The sequence below is a fragment of the Triticum aestivum genome, chromosome 2B, assembly GCF_018294505.1.
Source record: "Triticum aestivum cultivar Chinese Spring chromosome 2B, IWGSC CS RefSeq v2.1, whole genome shotgun sequence".
NCBI classification, from domain to species: domain Eukaryota; kingdom Viridiplantae; phylum Streptophyta; class Magnoliopsida; order Poales; family Poaceae; genus Triticum; species Triticum aestivum.
This window is the reverse complement of record NC_057798.1, coordinates 717,296,095-717,312,247: the sequence shown is the minus strand read 5'-3', so window position 1 is coordinate 717,312,247 and position 16,153 is coordinate 717,296,095. Positions and strand designations below refer to the sequence as shown.

At 40.6% G+C, this 16,153-nt stretch overlaps 1 protein-coding gene across 1 annotated transcript; it reads left to right on the top strand.

The window, feature by feature from the left end:
• The first annotated feature begins 10,725 nt into the window (after positions 1-10,725).
• On the top strand, positions 10,726-11,276 carry LOC123042270 (uncharacterized). Its single transcript, XM_044464754.1, has one exon. The coding sequence runs from the start codon at positions 10,877-10,879 to the stop codon at positions 11,147-11,149; it is 273 nt and encodes a 90-aa protein (XP_044320689.1). The 5' UTR covers positions 10,726-10,876; the 3' UTR covers positions 11,150-11,276.
• Positions 11,277-16,153: the final 4,877 nt, after the last annotated feature.

The window sequence follows — 16,153 nt, the reverse complement described above, 5'->3', positions numbered from 1 at the left end:
ATGGGCCATGCCCTATAATTCAGCCTTTTTATTTTTGGGTTGTAGCCCATTTTTTCTTTTTTCAAATGGGTCCCAATTGTCAGGTTCTGATAAGTGGGTCCCAAATTTCTGATTCTGGTTTGTGGGTCCTTGCTGTCATGGTCATGTTCCTCAGATTTCGATATGCCAATAATTAAACAACCAATATTTAAATCGAAATAGACAGAAAACAAGTGTAATACTTCAAATAACAAGAAGCAACAATTTGTTACATCAACACACATACAATATTTCATTCAAAAACAGAGAGAAGATACATGAAATTCTGCAGTTCACAATGCCCAGATAACCCAGCTTTTATTACATAACTTGCTATTACATAACAACGAGGATATAATGAATAACAATAGCAGCAAGTGATGGGGTGCTATTTAGTAAGATCAAGACCGGTAAGATTTAGTCAGGTCATGGCGAATTGTGATGAGAAGTACCAAGTAGCCCGCTACCCAATAATACCTGGCATATTTACAAGAACATTAGATATCTGCAGATATGAATAGATAGTAGAAATAAGAGAATTGCAACATGTGGAAAATGAATTACATGCTACCCAAAAAATTTAAATCTTATAGGGCCGACAAATGAGGATAACATAGTATGTACGACATAATTTTCATGTATATCCGAATTAATTAACACAACCAAGTTATGGGTAAAAAATGAAATGTTAAGTACTTGTGCATATCATCCAAACAAGAAACAAAAACACTTGGCTGACAAAGGGGGACAATAAATAAAGTAGTACACAAAATTCATTCAATTATCATCTATCCAGTGATCCTTGATGATAAGTTATGAAGGTAACAAAGGGATAGTTGCATTGAGAAAACAAACAGGTACATATTTCTGTATTTGTCTAGTAGTGCATTATTTTCCTAGTCTGGTAAGTAGGCATGAATCATTTTGTCTATATTTGGCAGAATGTCACCTTTAGTTACCATAGATTTACATAAATTAGGTTAAAAATAGAACCTACCCTGTTAGAGCATTAAGAAATTGGATATACCCTGTATAATAATATCTGTATCTATTGACACTTAACAGTTGAAGCTTAGAACAAAAAATATATAGTGAAAATAAAATCAAAAGGCTATGAAGGGGACAACAATGGACCTATATATGAATATGGATATTTTGCCCAAGGATGCATTTCTCTTGCAACCATAAGAGATCATCAACAGTTATCACGCATACAGCTAAATAATTAGTATTAACAGAAACAATACAAATTAACAAGTGGAGATGCAAAATTACCAGCAGCAGTGAGGTGACACATTTCTCAACAGCCAGGACAACACCATCCTTACTCTTCAACCCAATGGCAGTGGAGCCCAACTGCAATCCGTAGCAGAAGGATTAAAAAATGCATTATCCATGTGCACCTCTAAATCTCGAAGATGCAGATTGTTACAATACTTTATTATTTTGTTTTATAGCATCAATCATGTCTAAAGGAGTTGCTTATTCAGTGGTAAATCTTTGTGCCTCACATTAAGGAGCAGCTTATCCAGTGGTAAACTTGTGTGTCTCTCCTTCTCCCTCTCAGCTTTTGTAGATGGAAGAAAGCTACTTCTAAAGCTTGTTGTGTTGTGTCGAATGGCAGAAGTTTCAGACAACATATACCAACAATATATTGCAAATATGTGACTTGAATGTCACACACAAAAAAAACATCCAACATTAATTTAGATAGGAACATGTGCGAACATGTGCGAACATATGCAACAAACAAATTTCATGAATACTGATCGATCCTTAAGCGAGGCATAGTCAGAACTAACAAGTATGTGTAAACTTATCAGAACCTTAACAATACACGATTTGCACTTGGATGAAAGAGAAGCAGCCTTTTACTCAATGTTGTGTTGACTGCTACAGTAACACAACCATGTCTTTCTACCAGAGAAGAGAACCATCTGTGCAAAGCAAATAAAATGAGCCTGTTTGCCAACAAACTGGGATGGTATCATGTGCCCCTTCTCCTCTGTTCTACACAATCCTTCCTGCACAAATATGCAAGAATGAAACAAGTGTTAACCTATAAATAAGTGACCTGAACAGCAACTATGAACCAACCATATAATTTCAGATATTCAGATAATTAACCTATAAGACTAGGTGAATTACAATTTTCAGAGGCCATAACAAGCATCAATGGGTCATTGCTTTGCTTTCTTGTTGAGGCAAAAAAGTGGAGGTAACAGGAACATAATCTATATATGTTTAGTCCAAGTTAAACCAAATTGACAAATAGAAATTGAACCAAGGTGTGGTGCTTATTCTTATGCATCCATAGATGCAGGTGTCATCTAGATAGTTTCAGTCAACATCGTCAAGCCACATTAACTCTGTGAAACAATACAAATCAATGGTGATGTTGAATCACATACAATAAATGTCCAAATCAGACTATGAAATATCTGTGACAACAGACAAATGATCACCGCATGGTCATATCAAATCAATTGCAGCCTAGCTATAACTATCAGGCACACCAAGAAAAATCTGCACAGAAACTATCAACAAAGATGCAGCAGCCGAATCCAGCATCCCGAATCCATGATGCATCACAGACATGACCTACCATCCTGAGATCTCGGTCCTCATGGGAAGGAAGCAAGCAATCAAGAAGAATAGATCTGGCGGAGGGAGGGAGCGAGTGCGTTACCCTGAGGCGCTCGGAGAGGACGGAGGGCGTGATCTGCGTAGGTGGCCTGGTCGAAGAGCACCGCGTTGTTCATCAGGGCGGAGAAGAATCGTCGGCGCCACGCTGGAGTTGGAGGGGACGCCACCCTCGAAACCCTAGCCATGGGAAGGTGTCGTGGCTGCGCTCTTGATGGTCAGAGGGTAAAGACACGAGAGAGGGGAGCAGCACCTTGGTGCCGGTCATGGTGTCGAGTGCGAGGAGGGAGTCCTTGATGGAGCGCACGAGGTCCTGCTATGACGAACGCGGCCGCGACACCGTGTGGAAGAAGGACATCTCGCTGCTGGGCTCCGTTGCGGGCGGCGGGGGGGGGGGGGGGGGGGCGGGGGCCTCGGCCTGCTGGGCGCGCCGCGAGGGAGAGGCAGCGGGCCGGCGGCAGCGGCGGCGAGGAACCGACCGTGGTCGTTCGAGAGGGAGGCACATCTCTCTTGTATGGCATTAGGGAGAGAAGCGGATAGGAAGACGACCGACCGCGGCCTCCGGGGACAACGAGGCCGCCATCGTCGCCGTGGAGGAGGAGTGCGGGTGCGGGTTAGGGTTTGGGAGGGACGAGGCGGCGGCAGTGTGGGAGGGATGGGATCGGGGGTGGGTGGGAGACGAGAGGGGGAGGGATGGGATTGGGGTCGGTGGGTCTGTGGGGTTTCCCCTTTTCATTTCTTTTTTCTTTTTTGTTATCTATAGATAAATGGATGGATGGATGTGGAATGATGGATGGATGGATGGGCGCCATGTCATCAATCCCTGTCAAACCAACTCCACCAATGGGAATAGAGTATATGTGATTTGTGTTTTTCTTTTGTTTTTATTCTACTTTTACACATGAAAAAATAAAAAAATGGTCGCACATTGTGCACAAGTTTGTATCTTGAATGACAAACAATGTTGACTAAGGAATTTTTCATTTTCTTTGCATGAAAAAATTATTTTCCATTTTTCGAATGCCCAAAATGCGTTTTTTTTTGTGAAGAACCTACCAAACAATTGTTGAAAAATTGGACCAAATCAATTTTCTAAAATATTAGGCCATATTTAATTCACAATTGACCAAATGGTTGGGTGTCAAAAGCTTTTATACACCTCTCGTGAAAAAGACAAATTTCTGCCGATTCAGTTGGAAGCGGGTCAAATTTGAACTACTGCTGCTGCATAGTTTGCTATTTGTTTTTCCCAAAAATCATTTTTTGGTACAAAAGTATCTATTTAATCAGAGAAACACCAAAAGGTTTCCAAGATTCAACCACTAGGTATGAACGGTCATGCCCGCCATATTGACCGCATTTTGAAACGGGCATAAAAAATTTAAAAAATCAAAAAAAATGGAAAACCTTCGCATTGTGTCATTATATGTGACCAAGTTTGCAGGAAAAATAATAAACTTGTAATACGGCAATTATTTCAAAAAAGTGTTCTAAAAAATGAGCTATCATGCGTGAATATTCATGGCTTTCAAGCTAAATGATAAATCTTATGGCCACATTCATGGAATAGTTTGTTCAAATGATTTCATATTGTGCACAAGGTTGGATCTTGGAATTCCAAACAATGTTGCATAAGGGAGTTTTCATTTTCTTTGCTCGGAAAATTCATTTTCCATTTTTCGAGTGCCCCAAAATGAGGTTTTTTGTGAAGGAACTACCAAATAAATTTTGTAAAAATGGACCAAATCAATTTTATAAAATACTAGGCCATGTTTAATGCACAATTGATACAATGTTTGGGTGTCAAAAGCCTTGATCCACCTCGGGTGAAAAAGACAAATTCCCGCCGATTTAGTAGGAAGCGGGTCAAATTTGAACTGTAGCTGCCTCATAGTTTGCTCTTTACTTTTTCCAAAAATCATTTCTAGGTACATAAGTATCTATTTAATCAGAGAAACATCAAAAAAATTCCAAGATTCAACCACTAGCTAGGAACGGTCAAGCCCGCTATTTTGACCGCATTTTGAAACAGGCATAAAAAATTCAAAAAAAATAAAAAATTGGAAAACCTTCGCATTGTGTCATTATATGTGATCAAGTTTCCAGGAAAAATAATAAACTTGTAATACGGAAATTATTTTAAAAAAGTGTTCTCAGAAACGAGCTATCAAGTGTGAAGATTCATGGCTTTCAAGCCAAATGATCAATCTTATGGCCACATTCATGGCATAGTTTGTTCAAATGACCTCATATTGTGCAAAAAGGTGCATATTGGAATTCCAAACAATGTTGCCTAAGGGAGTTTTCATTTTCTTTGCACGGAAAATTCATTTTCCATATTTTGAGTGCCCAAAATGAGTTTTTTTGTGAAGGACCTACCATATATTTGTTTCAAAATTGGACCTAATCAATTTTATAAAATACTAGGACATATTTAATGCACAATTGACAAAATGGTTGGGTTTCAAAAGTTTTGATCCACCTCTGGTGAAAAAGACAAATTTCCGCCAATTCAGTAGGAAGCGGGTCAAATTTAAACTGCAGCTACCTTATTGTTTGCTCTTTATTTTTTCCAAAAATCATTTCTAGTTACATAAGTATCTATTTAATCAGAGAAACACCAAAAAAATCCAAGATTCAACCACTATCTAGGAACGGTCATGCCCGTCGTTTTGACAGCATTTTGAAACAGGCATAAAAAATTCAAAACAAATCAAAAAATTGGAAAACCTTCGCATTGTGTCATTATATGTGACCAAGTTTCCAGGAAAAATAATAAACTTGTAATACGACAATTATTTTAAAAAAGTGTTCTCAGAAATGAGCTATCATGCATGAAGATTCATGGCTTTCAAGCCAAATGATCAATCTTATGGCCACATTCATGGCATAGTTTGTTCAAATGACCTCATATTGTGCAAAACGGTGCATCTTGGAATTCCAAACAATGTTGCATAAGGGAGTTTTCATTTTCTTTGCACGGAAAATTCATTTTCCATTTTCCGAGTGCCCGAAATGAGTTTTTTTGTGAAGGACCTACCATATATTTGTTGCAAAATTGCACCAAATAATTTTTATAAAATACTAGGACATATTTAATGCACAATTGACAAAACGGTTAGGTGTCAAAAGTTTTGATCCACCTCTGGTGAAAAAGACAAATTCTCGCCGATTCAGTAGGAAGCAGGTCAAATTTGAACTACAGCTGCCTCATAGTTTGCTATTTATTTTTTCCAAAAATCATTTCTAGTTACATAAGTACCTATTTAATCATAAATACATGGTTTGGTGGCGATATGTCGAGGTTTGGACAATGGCCGAGGGCCCCAACTCCAGAGCGCGTAAACTCGCATGCCCGCCGCATGCTCACCGTGTGACCTTGGCGTTGCCATGTGTTCTGAGTGGCCTAGGCATGTCTAGTGGGTTGGGCACTCCTCAGGTAGGTGCTAGGAAGAAAATCACAACATAAGATTCTCATGAGGAGACCGATCGATGCTCAAACATGAATAAGCAGCCAAGTGTTTGATTAGCGGTACAAGAAATGCACATGGCTAATGGGCGTGAGTTTTTGCTGAGGATGATCAGTTACTAAGAAGACCGTCTTCACAAATTTTCAGCTCAAAAGGAGGAGCCTAGGTGGTACTTGCTTTGCAAAATACCACACTGAACAGAATAGGAAAATGAATATTTTTGAATTATTTATGAACTAGGCAAGGAAGGTTTTTTTTACATATTTGATGAAGATATGACCCAAAGAATTTATGAAATTATTTTGGGAATTTTGGGAATGACAGAAATATAGGTTGCTTCACAACCTAGGGCAAAAACTGCCACATGGACATGACACATAGGCAAAACTGATGAGGTGGCGTCTAGTCATAGCAATAAGTACTAATGCATCCATGTTCACAACCTCATGACCATTTATATTGGTCGTAATCAGGTAGAAATAAGGTCATGGACCACTCTTGTCTGCTTTATGACCATTTAGTGTAAGGCAATTCAGGGTTTGAGCCCTTTCGAGCGAAATGGCCGTGGATTTACGACCAATTCAGCTAGGGTCACTAAGAGAAGGTCACTAGTTGACATATTTCTTGTAGTGTCATAGAACGTTAAGCGTGCGGACCCTACGGGTTCGAGAACTATGTAGACATGATCGAGACACATCTCCGATCAATAACCAATAGCGGAACCTGGATGCTCATATTGGCTCCTACATATTCTATAAAAATCTTTATCGATCAAATCGCACAACAACATACGTTGCTCCCTTGTCATCGGTATGTTACTTGCCCGAGATTTGATCATCGGTATCATCATACCTAGTTCAATCTCGTTACTGGCAAGTCTCTTTACTCGTTTCATAATGCATCATCCCGTAACTAACTCATTATTCACATTGCTTGCAAGGCTTATAGTGATGAGCATTACCGAGAGGGCCCAGAGATACCTCTCCGATACATGGAGTGACAAATCCTATTCTCGATCTATGCCAACCCAACAAACACCTTTGGAGACACCTGTAGAGCATTTTTATAATCACCCAGTTATGTTGTGACATTTGATAGCACACAAGGTGTTCCTCCGGTATTCGGGAGTTGCATAATCTCATAGTCAGAGGAACATGTATAAGTCATGAAGAAAGCAATAGCAATAAAACTTAACAATTATTATGCTAAGCTAATGGATGGGTCTTGTCCATCACATCATTCTCTAATGATGTGATCTCGTTCATCAAATGACAACACATGTCTATGGTCAGGAAATATAAACATCTTCGGTTAACGAGCTAGTCAAATAGAGGCATACTAGGAACACTTTGTTTTGTCTATGTATTCACACATGTACTAAGTTACCGGTTAATACAATTCTAGCATGAATAATAAACATTTATCATGATATAAGGAAATATAAATAACAACTTTATTATTGCCTCTAGGGTATATTTCCTTCAGTATTGATATTTGCGGACCGGCGGCAACGGTGCAAGAGCAGACCCCGCAAGGCCGACCCGTAAGAGAGCATATTCCGCGAATATCCTTTTATACGGGCCCATTTTGCGGGGTCTGCTTCTGCGGCCGCCTACGCCAGCTCGCAAAGATGTTTTTCGTGAATTGCGAACGTATTTTACGGGTCGGCTTTTTACGGGGTCTGCTAGAGATGCTATTAATTTGGTCCATCACTCGTGCAAAAGTATAAAACCACAATGTGAATTTTTTTATCTTCAAGTGTCAAGCCGTTTAGGTTTGTCATTTTGCCCCATTTTTACGTACCAAGATGGTTAGCAATTTTGCACACATAGCAACACTTCAACCACAAAATAATTTTAGAAACTACGGGAAATGAGCACTCAATTTTTTTTGAAAAGCTCCTCCTTCACAAGAAAATCCCCTTCTCCTCCCGCCGGCACTGCCGCCGGCCTGACCAATCTCAGATGGCCTATGGGCCATGGAGGTGTCGAGGATCTCGCCCCCCTCACCCCTCCCCCCGGCGTGAGGGGTCTCGTTCTTGTTCTTGTTAGATTCAACACCTTGGTTGGGGCTGTGTGGCAACATCTATGTTCCCTAGTAGGAATAATGTCTCCCGTGTTCTATCCCCGTCCCGATGGTGCGTCTAGCATCGTCGGAGGGTGTGTGGAGGTGTATCTTCATCAGATCTCATGGCATTCAGTCGGTGCTGGTCTTCGGTGGATCTGTTTGGGTTCGATCTTCGTTTGAGTGTTTATAGGTTCGATCCTTCCGATCTCATGGCATTCAGTCGGTGCTGGTCTTCGGTGGATCTGTCTGGTGCGCTGGTCCTATGGAGCCTTAGCACGACGATTTCTCGACTATCTACTATAACAAGTTTTGTTTGCGCCAGTGTTTGTAGTTGTCACTAGGTGGTCTACCTATGTTGTTCGTTGTACTGCCATGACTGAAGATGAATAGCTTGGAAATTTCTCGCAATTTTTTTTTTGAAAAGCTTTAAAAAACTCTACTAATTTGAATAGACTTTGCAGATATTTTTTTAGTATGTAAAAGATATACGGGGCAACTTTTTTGGGGGAAAATTTGAGTTTAAGCAAAGCATTTTTAGCTGGAAATGTGGAAGGATTTTCTATATAAAAATTAGTGTTGGGGATATCGCTTATCGGGAACTTATCGGTCGACCCATGATAAGGGGTAAATCGGCCAGTTTATTGGCACATTGGCTGATTTATCTTATCGGTCAGACAACGGTAAGCTATAAATAGGCCGATTTATCGGTATATCGGAAGATATCTTGAACGGTGATAAAAATTGATAGATATATTTGGAAAACGACTCAAATTTTTAATTGGCGGAAACATTCCCAAAATTTATTAAAAATAAAGGGAATTTTAAAATGTAACAAAAAAAATCTTTTGAAGTTTACCAAGTAAGTGGTTTCCATAATATTTAGGATTAGTATGCTTTTTAATTCTCCACAATCTCTACAACAATATTTATATTCCCCCTCCATTTTTTTTCACCGGGCCACCAGCCTGCCAAGCATGCACAAATGTTCCATCTCATCGTAACCACTTTCTGTGGAGCAAGGGCCGAGTCTCGACGATTTCTTTATTGGGGCTGACCTTTTGCCAAAAGTAATTTTTGGTAAAGAGTATATATTAATATCGTCGAGATACCAATTACATCGAGTCTCTGCAACAATGCAATGCCCAATGACATAAGGATGCCCACAGCCAAAAAAGAAGAAGAAACTAAAAAGAAAGTCCCGCTACAATGTTCCAGGCCTTGCAGCTGCAGCACAAGCTCCACCAAGACAACACCTGATGTCCAAATCTTCCAAAAGCGACGCCTCAAAGGAGAAAAGTGTGCACCAACGCCGTCGTCGCCCGATCGTAGATCTTGGGTTTTCACCCTGGAGATAATCCCCGCTCTCAAAACAATGCTTTCAACAAGACCATTGCCAGGCACAACCAATTAAGGCTAGACCTTGGATTTTCATTCTCAAAGGCAAGACATTAGACTTCACCTGTGTTGTCACCCCCACTTACATACCGCTGCTATGAATCCCGAAACTCCAAGCAAGTTCATCAACGCCGTAGACTCCAATCACCATTACTAGTCCTCCAATCTCGGCTTCCATGACATTCTCGCCTCTGACTTCACCATGGAAAAGTGATGGGAAACCCTTACCCTTTCCATCATTACGCCTGATTCATCATGACATAAGAAGCATCACGGAACGGAATTATTGTACAGTTAAGCAATTCATAAAAAGAGTCCATTCGAGTGATTTATCTTTAAAGAAACTCTATAGCTTATTCACTATGTGGTAAAGTCTACATAAGAAAGGGAAAGTTAAATAATCTTTGTGTTTTTGACGTATGCTTTTTTTTCTATTGCAGAGAATTGACATATGTTAACTATCAAAAATGCTAAATGGAGCTTGAGCTCCATGGAGCCCTTGAATAAATTAAAAGATCATACTTTTATGTTTCCAAAAAATCTGGAAAAAATACACATATACCCAGAGATGTAAACGTACACTTGTGTAAAGTTTCATGATGAACTACGGTTAAATGAGAGCTTGTAGCTTTTTAGCGCATGTACTGTTTCCTCTAAAAGTCCATGATTTTGTTTTTGTGCAGCTTGAAATTGAAGGTATTTCATTGTGAAAAACAAATTGGGCTCTATTTTCATTGTGAGGTTTTACACATACATACATTACATCCTTATATATGTGTACATGTTTTTTTTCATAAAATTGTAAAATCGCAATAAAAAATAAAAAATAACAGGCTTCATGGAGACGCCTTGCTCGCGTTTCTGTTTTCTCACTGCTACTATGTCATCACTGCCGCGTGCCGACTCAGTCAGGTCGGAACGGACAAAAACCGCCCCTTCTGCCGCGGATAAACAAGACGAGCTGAGGTGGGCAGGATAGCAACTGTACCGGGACGAAAGCATGGTGTGGAGTAAACAAGCAGAAACCGAATCTGAAAGCACCCGGTATCCTGGAAAACAACCACCCGCAGCCGCCTGTTTTGCTCCGGCTCTCTCTGCCTCCCTCCCGTATATAAACCTCGCCCCACTCTCACCCTCCTCTCATCAGCACAAGCAAAGCACCAGGAAGAACCATCCCCCCATCAGTTCAGTTGTTTCACCACTGAAAGTCCAGTACTACACACAAGCAATCAATCACAAATCAGCCTCAGTTCGACCACTTTCCACCAGACCAGCAAGAGGCGATGGCCGGTGCAGCGAAGGCGTCTTGGATGGTGGCCATGAGCGTGGGCGCGGTGGAGGCGCTCAAGGACCAGGCGGGACTCTGCCGGTGGAACTACGCTCTGCGGTCCATCCACCGGGCAGCCAAGGCCAAATCCAACATCCACGCCGGCGTCTCGCAGGGCAAGAAGCAGCTTCCGGCCTCGGCGGCGGCCGTGCCGGAGAGGCGGCGAGCGGAGAAGGCCGAGGAGGGGCTGAGGACGGTAATGTACCTCAGCTGCTGGGGACCAAACTAGTAGTACTAGCTAGCTGCTAGCGGTGTGTTTGTTGCAGCAAGCAACCATGGCCTGGGATCTGGCTGGTTGCATCTGATTTGTACATACGTGTCCCCAGGATGATGATGAAAATTTCAAGTTTATACCAGCCTCCTTCTCCATGATTCTGCGATTTATTTTGATGCAGAATGCATATTGTGCTATGAATTGGTTGCAAGTGCTTCCTGTGGCTGGGAGTCGACCTGCTGTGGGGTGAGATCGCTCGTGGAGGTTCTGTCTGAATTTCTTCGCTCTCCAAATTGCTGAACCGACACGACAGCTAACTCAACTAAACGTGATCCAGATCCAGGGTATACCACATTATTAAGTTAAGTATAAACGTGAGCAAGTTGAACCCGCAAAAAAAAAGTATAAACGTGAGCAAGTTGGATCCAGGTACTGGCCAGAGTGAGACACGTCACAGTTCCCTTTCCAGTTTTCACTAAACGGCCAGCAGAATCGTTACTGCATAACTTGGATCATGGCCTAGTAAGCACCATTCTGACCATAAGAGATATCCCTACACTTCAGAGTTCGTCCGAAATAATCAAGCAGAACGATCGGTGTAGTAGAAAAACCAGTGTCACATCATACAAAATAATTACTATAACTTTTTTAGGGGAACTATAAATTTAGGACGCCGATAACGCCCACACGTGTGGGCGTTAAGGGATCTGGCCACACATTTTGTGTGGTGTTTAAGAGGACCAGCCCACACGTCTACGTGTGGGCAAAAACAACTAGCGCCACACGTATTTTTTTTTCACGGTCACTCTCACACGCCTATAGGTGGGCAAAATGGGCAACGCCCACACGACCTCTCTCAACCACCTACCTCACGGTCCCGCACGCCCCGCGTGACAGTTACCACGCGTCCCCGTAGTTGCCATGGTCCGGACCCTCTTCAATGTCCATTTAACTGCAGTTGCCATGTCACTGAACTACAGTTGCCATGTCGGATAACTACAGTTATCATGATTGCTCAACTGCAGTTGTCATGTATGGTCTGGTCTACTGTAGTTGCCATGATTTCAAAACTTTAGGAGTTGCCACCTACTAACACTAGGCAGTTGCCATATATGGTCTGGTCTACTGCAGTTGCCATGATTTCAAAACTCTAGGAGTTGCCACCTACTAACACTAAGCAGTTGCCATGTAGCACTACAAAAAAGGCATGGCAAAAAAACATGTTCGGGTAAAAGAAAGAGTTGTCATGTGCTCACAAGCACGCTAGGGCAGTTGCCATGTAAAAGAAAGAGTTGACATCTGCTTACGTGCACGCTAGGGCAGCTGCCATGTACCATGCAAAAACACATGGCAACTCGGGTAAAAAGAGAGTTGTCATCTGCTTACAAGCAAAGCTAGGGCAGTTGCCATGTACCCTGCAGAAACACATGACAACTGACAGCTTTGGGTGTGGGCGAGGAGACGAGCGTCTGGGCGAAGTGATAAACGCCCACACACCAGCCTCTCTACGTGCGTGAAAACTTGTGTGTGGACGAATTGCTAAACACCCACACACCAGCCCCCCGTGTGGTGAAAAAGAATGTGTGGGCGACCGGATGAATGCCCACACACCAGCTCAGTCCTACGTGACACACAAAAACTGCTAGAACACGCCAAGATTCGTGCAAAATTAATTAAACGAGGATCCATGTGTATAGGCGAGTTGCCAGACATTCACACATGTAGGCGTTAGTCTTTCCGTAAATTTATATTTATCGTATATAAGAGTGTAATCAGATGTCCCCTAGCGAAGAGTGTAGGTGCGCCTCGTCCCGCCTACGCGCACGGTACATTTTGTTTGCATCACCAAACGTCAACACGTCAAAACGTCCGGCCTCTGATATGCCATGTTCGGAGTGTAAATTGTTATCATTACTAGCATATATGTCCGCGCGTTGTAACGGGAGATAAAATAACATGCATTTAAAGTTAATGAAAATTATATGTGCAAGCAAAATCTTGTGTGCACATAAAAAAGGAGCATTTAGCTTCTCGGTCTCGCCGTGTGTGAAGGAATCAATTTGCTATTTTTCTATTGATTAATCGACGGTATTTAATTTTGTTATGTCATTGTACGCAAGAGAAGGCTCATGAGTTATTCAATCCGTTTTTCCTTTTAATCCTTTTAATCAAGAAGATTTTAAGTTATGAAGTTTCTGAATATTTTAGGAAACATGAATAATTTTTCAAATCCTGAACAGTTTTTTGAATATTATGTACACTTTTGAAAAAACACGAAAAAAATATGAAGAGAAACATCTTTTTACAATTCACTTACATTTTCTGGAAACACCAACTTTTTTTATAACAACATTAACATTATTTGAATTTGTGAACATTTTTAAAAACGGGAACATGTGTTGAAAATTAATAAGATTTTAAGAAAATGTGTACCTTTTATACACGAACATTAATTTTTACTATGAAAATTTCACTAAGACAAGAAAAAATTTGAATTTGGAGCATTTTTTTAAATGCCATTTTCTTTTTAGAAATCGTGAACAATTTTGAAAAACAATAATTTTATTCTTTTTGAAATGGGAGACTTTTTCCAAATTCCTAATAATTTTCAAGATACCAATAAATTTTTTGAATTCCAAAATTTTCCCAAATTTTCTTTCTTTAAATTCTGAACGTTTTTTGTGAATTTTTAATTTATGAAATAATTAAATAAAATAAAATAAACTTGGAAGGAGATTAAAATAGAAGTAAACACAAAAACAAAGAAAAATGGGCCAGCCTATTATTGGTTGTCCTGTGCCAAACTCTGACTAAAAAACATGAAAATTATTTGAATTTGTGAGCTTTTTTTTTAAAAAGGAACATGTATTGAAAATGCATAAGATTTTTAGAAAAAATGTGTATCTTTTATACACGCACATTATAGAATATTTTTCAAATTTGGAGAAATTTTTGAAATGCCATTTTCCTTTTAGAAATCTTGAACAATTATGAAAAATATTGCTTTTCAGAAAAATGGGAACTTTTTGTAAGTTTTGAATATTTTTCACAATAGAAACAAATTTCGGAAAGCTAAATATTTTTCCAAAATTTCTCAAATTCTGACTATTTTATGAGTATTTTAATAAATAAATAAATTCAAAAAGAAAAATAAAGTTGGAAAGCAAAAAAAGAAATATGGAAAGGAGAATAAAAATAGAAATAAAACACAGAAACAAAGAAATATGGGCCAACCCATTATTTGTTGTCCTATGCGAAACTCTGACTATTTGTCGCCCACTGTGGGAAATAGAATTTTCCCAGCTGCGTGGCAAAAAAATAAGTGGACTGGCTTCGCTAGCCACAGCGTGCGACCCACGTACGGAAATTCTTTTTCTAGCACATAAACACATAAGAATTTAGTACCACCTTAGATAGAAAAAAATTCTTTTCGGTGGTGAGCGAATGAAAAAATTGGCAAAACGCACCTTGCTTTCGATGGTGAACGGGTGAAAAAATTGGCGAAACACACCTTGCTTTATTAGTAGGTATGGATTGGTCGGGGTCATCAGCAACTATATTCATAGACTAGTTTCGAAGAAAGAGATAATATCACCGGCAGTCACAAGACTTACTTCTGATGTTCAGTTTAGTTCTAAAACTTGCAAAATACGTTGTTGCGGTCACATAACTTGCATTTACGTGCACATACGGTCGAAAATCCCCTCTGGCTTCGTATGACCTGCTGGCGTGGCATACCTGGTCCACTATCAGCCTCTGATTCTGCCCAGCATGGCGCGCATGCCTTTTTTTGCAGATAACACCTCAGGTTGCTTCATAATTACATAAAAAGCCCCTCTGACTGTGGGAACAGGTAGGGCTCATACTTTTGCCCAAAGGGTCCCCAAAAATGGTACCCATTCATTCCCACTCCTCACCGCATCGTCTCCCTCCTTTGTCTCGCTCCTCCGTCTCCCTCGATTCTTCCAAGGCGGAGGCGGCATGGCGGTCATCGTCGTAGGACATGGACGACCCGCATCGTCGGCTATGAGGCGATCCAGCGCCGCCGTATGGTTACTCCTTCTGTCCTCTGTCGTTTCTGTTGTGCCATCTCTGCATCATTATGTTTGTCGTCTCTGACGTAGTTAGGGTTCATGGGGCAGGGCAATCAGGTTTGATTCACATATGTACTCGTCGTGTGTAGCACGTGGACGTAGGCATTACCTATGGTTGGTTGTTGGGCCCCTACTTGTGGAATGGTGCTAGCGTTTAATTGGGGGTTATGAAGGAGGTCGCTTTATCTGTCGAAGATGACTAGAGGAACGAGAGCCCTCCATGTAAATTGTTCTAGGGTTTCATTGGGGGACATTACTTATTAGATATTTCACCATGTGTAGTGTTGGTACTTGAAGCTTTCAAAAGTCTAAATGTGTGCAGTGTGGACTGAAGTTGCTTCAGTTAACTGAACTTGACATTTGCTGAAGTTTGGTCTGTACTTGTTAGGAGGACTGCGGTATTTTAACTGAACTTGACATCTGAACTTGTCAACTGAACATGGTGACTGAAAGCGTTCACTGCATTTGTTAATGGGCCTCATTTGTTGACTGGAATTAATGTGGAACTACTATTTTGTTGAACCTTAATGTGGAATTACTGTTATGATGTACTGACTTTGTTATGACCTCTTTTACATCACAGGAGATTTTGATGGTCTGTTCAGTGTTGAGATCCACCATAGTGGTTTCTTTTGTGGCAGTGATACAAATAAGACATACATGGATTATGAGGTTGACTGGTTTGACAATTGTCAGACTGACACTTGGTCATTGCTCTGGATTGATGACTCTCTTTTGTAGCTGGGATATGACAGACAAACTTCCAAGATTGATGTTTACTAGTGTGAACCAGGAAAGACAGTTAGCTGCTGCTAATAGTAGGCAATGGTGAAACCTTGCAGTCACTAAACAGAGATGATGTTCTGGTAAATGGAGTGACTTGACCACCTAAGGTCATCACTCCAAAGAGGCATGGAAAATAAAA

What these genes read in the sequence shown, in the direction of transcription:
- LOC123042270 (XM_044464754.1), top strand. Translation starts at nt 10,877, where the DNA reads ATGGCCGGTGCAGCGAAGGCGTCTTGGATGGTGGCCATGAGCGTGGGC.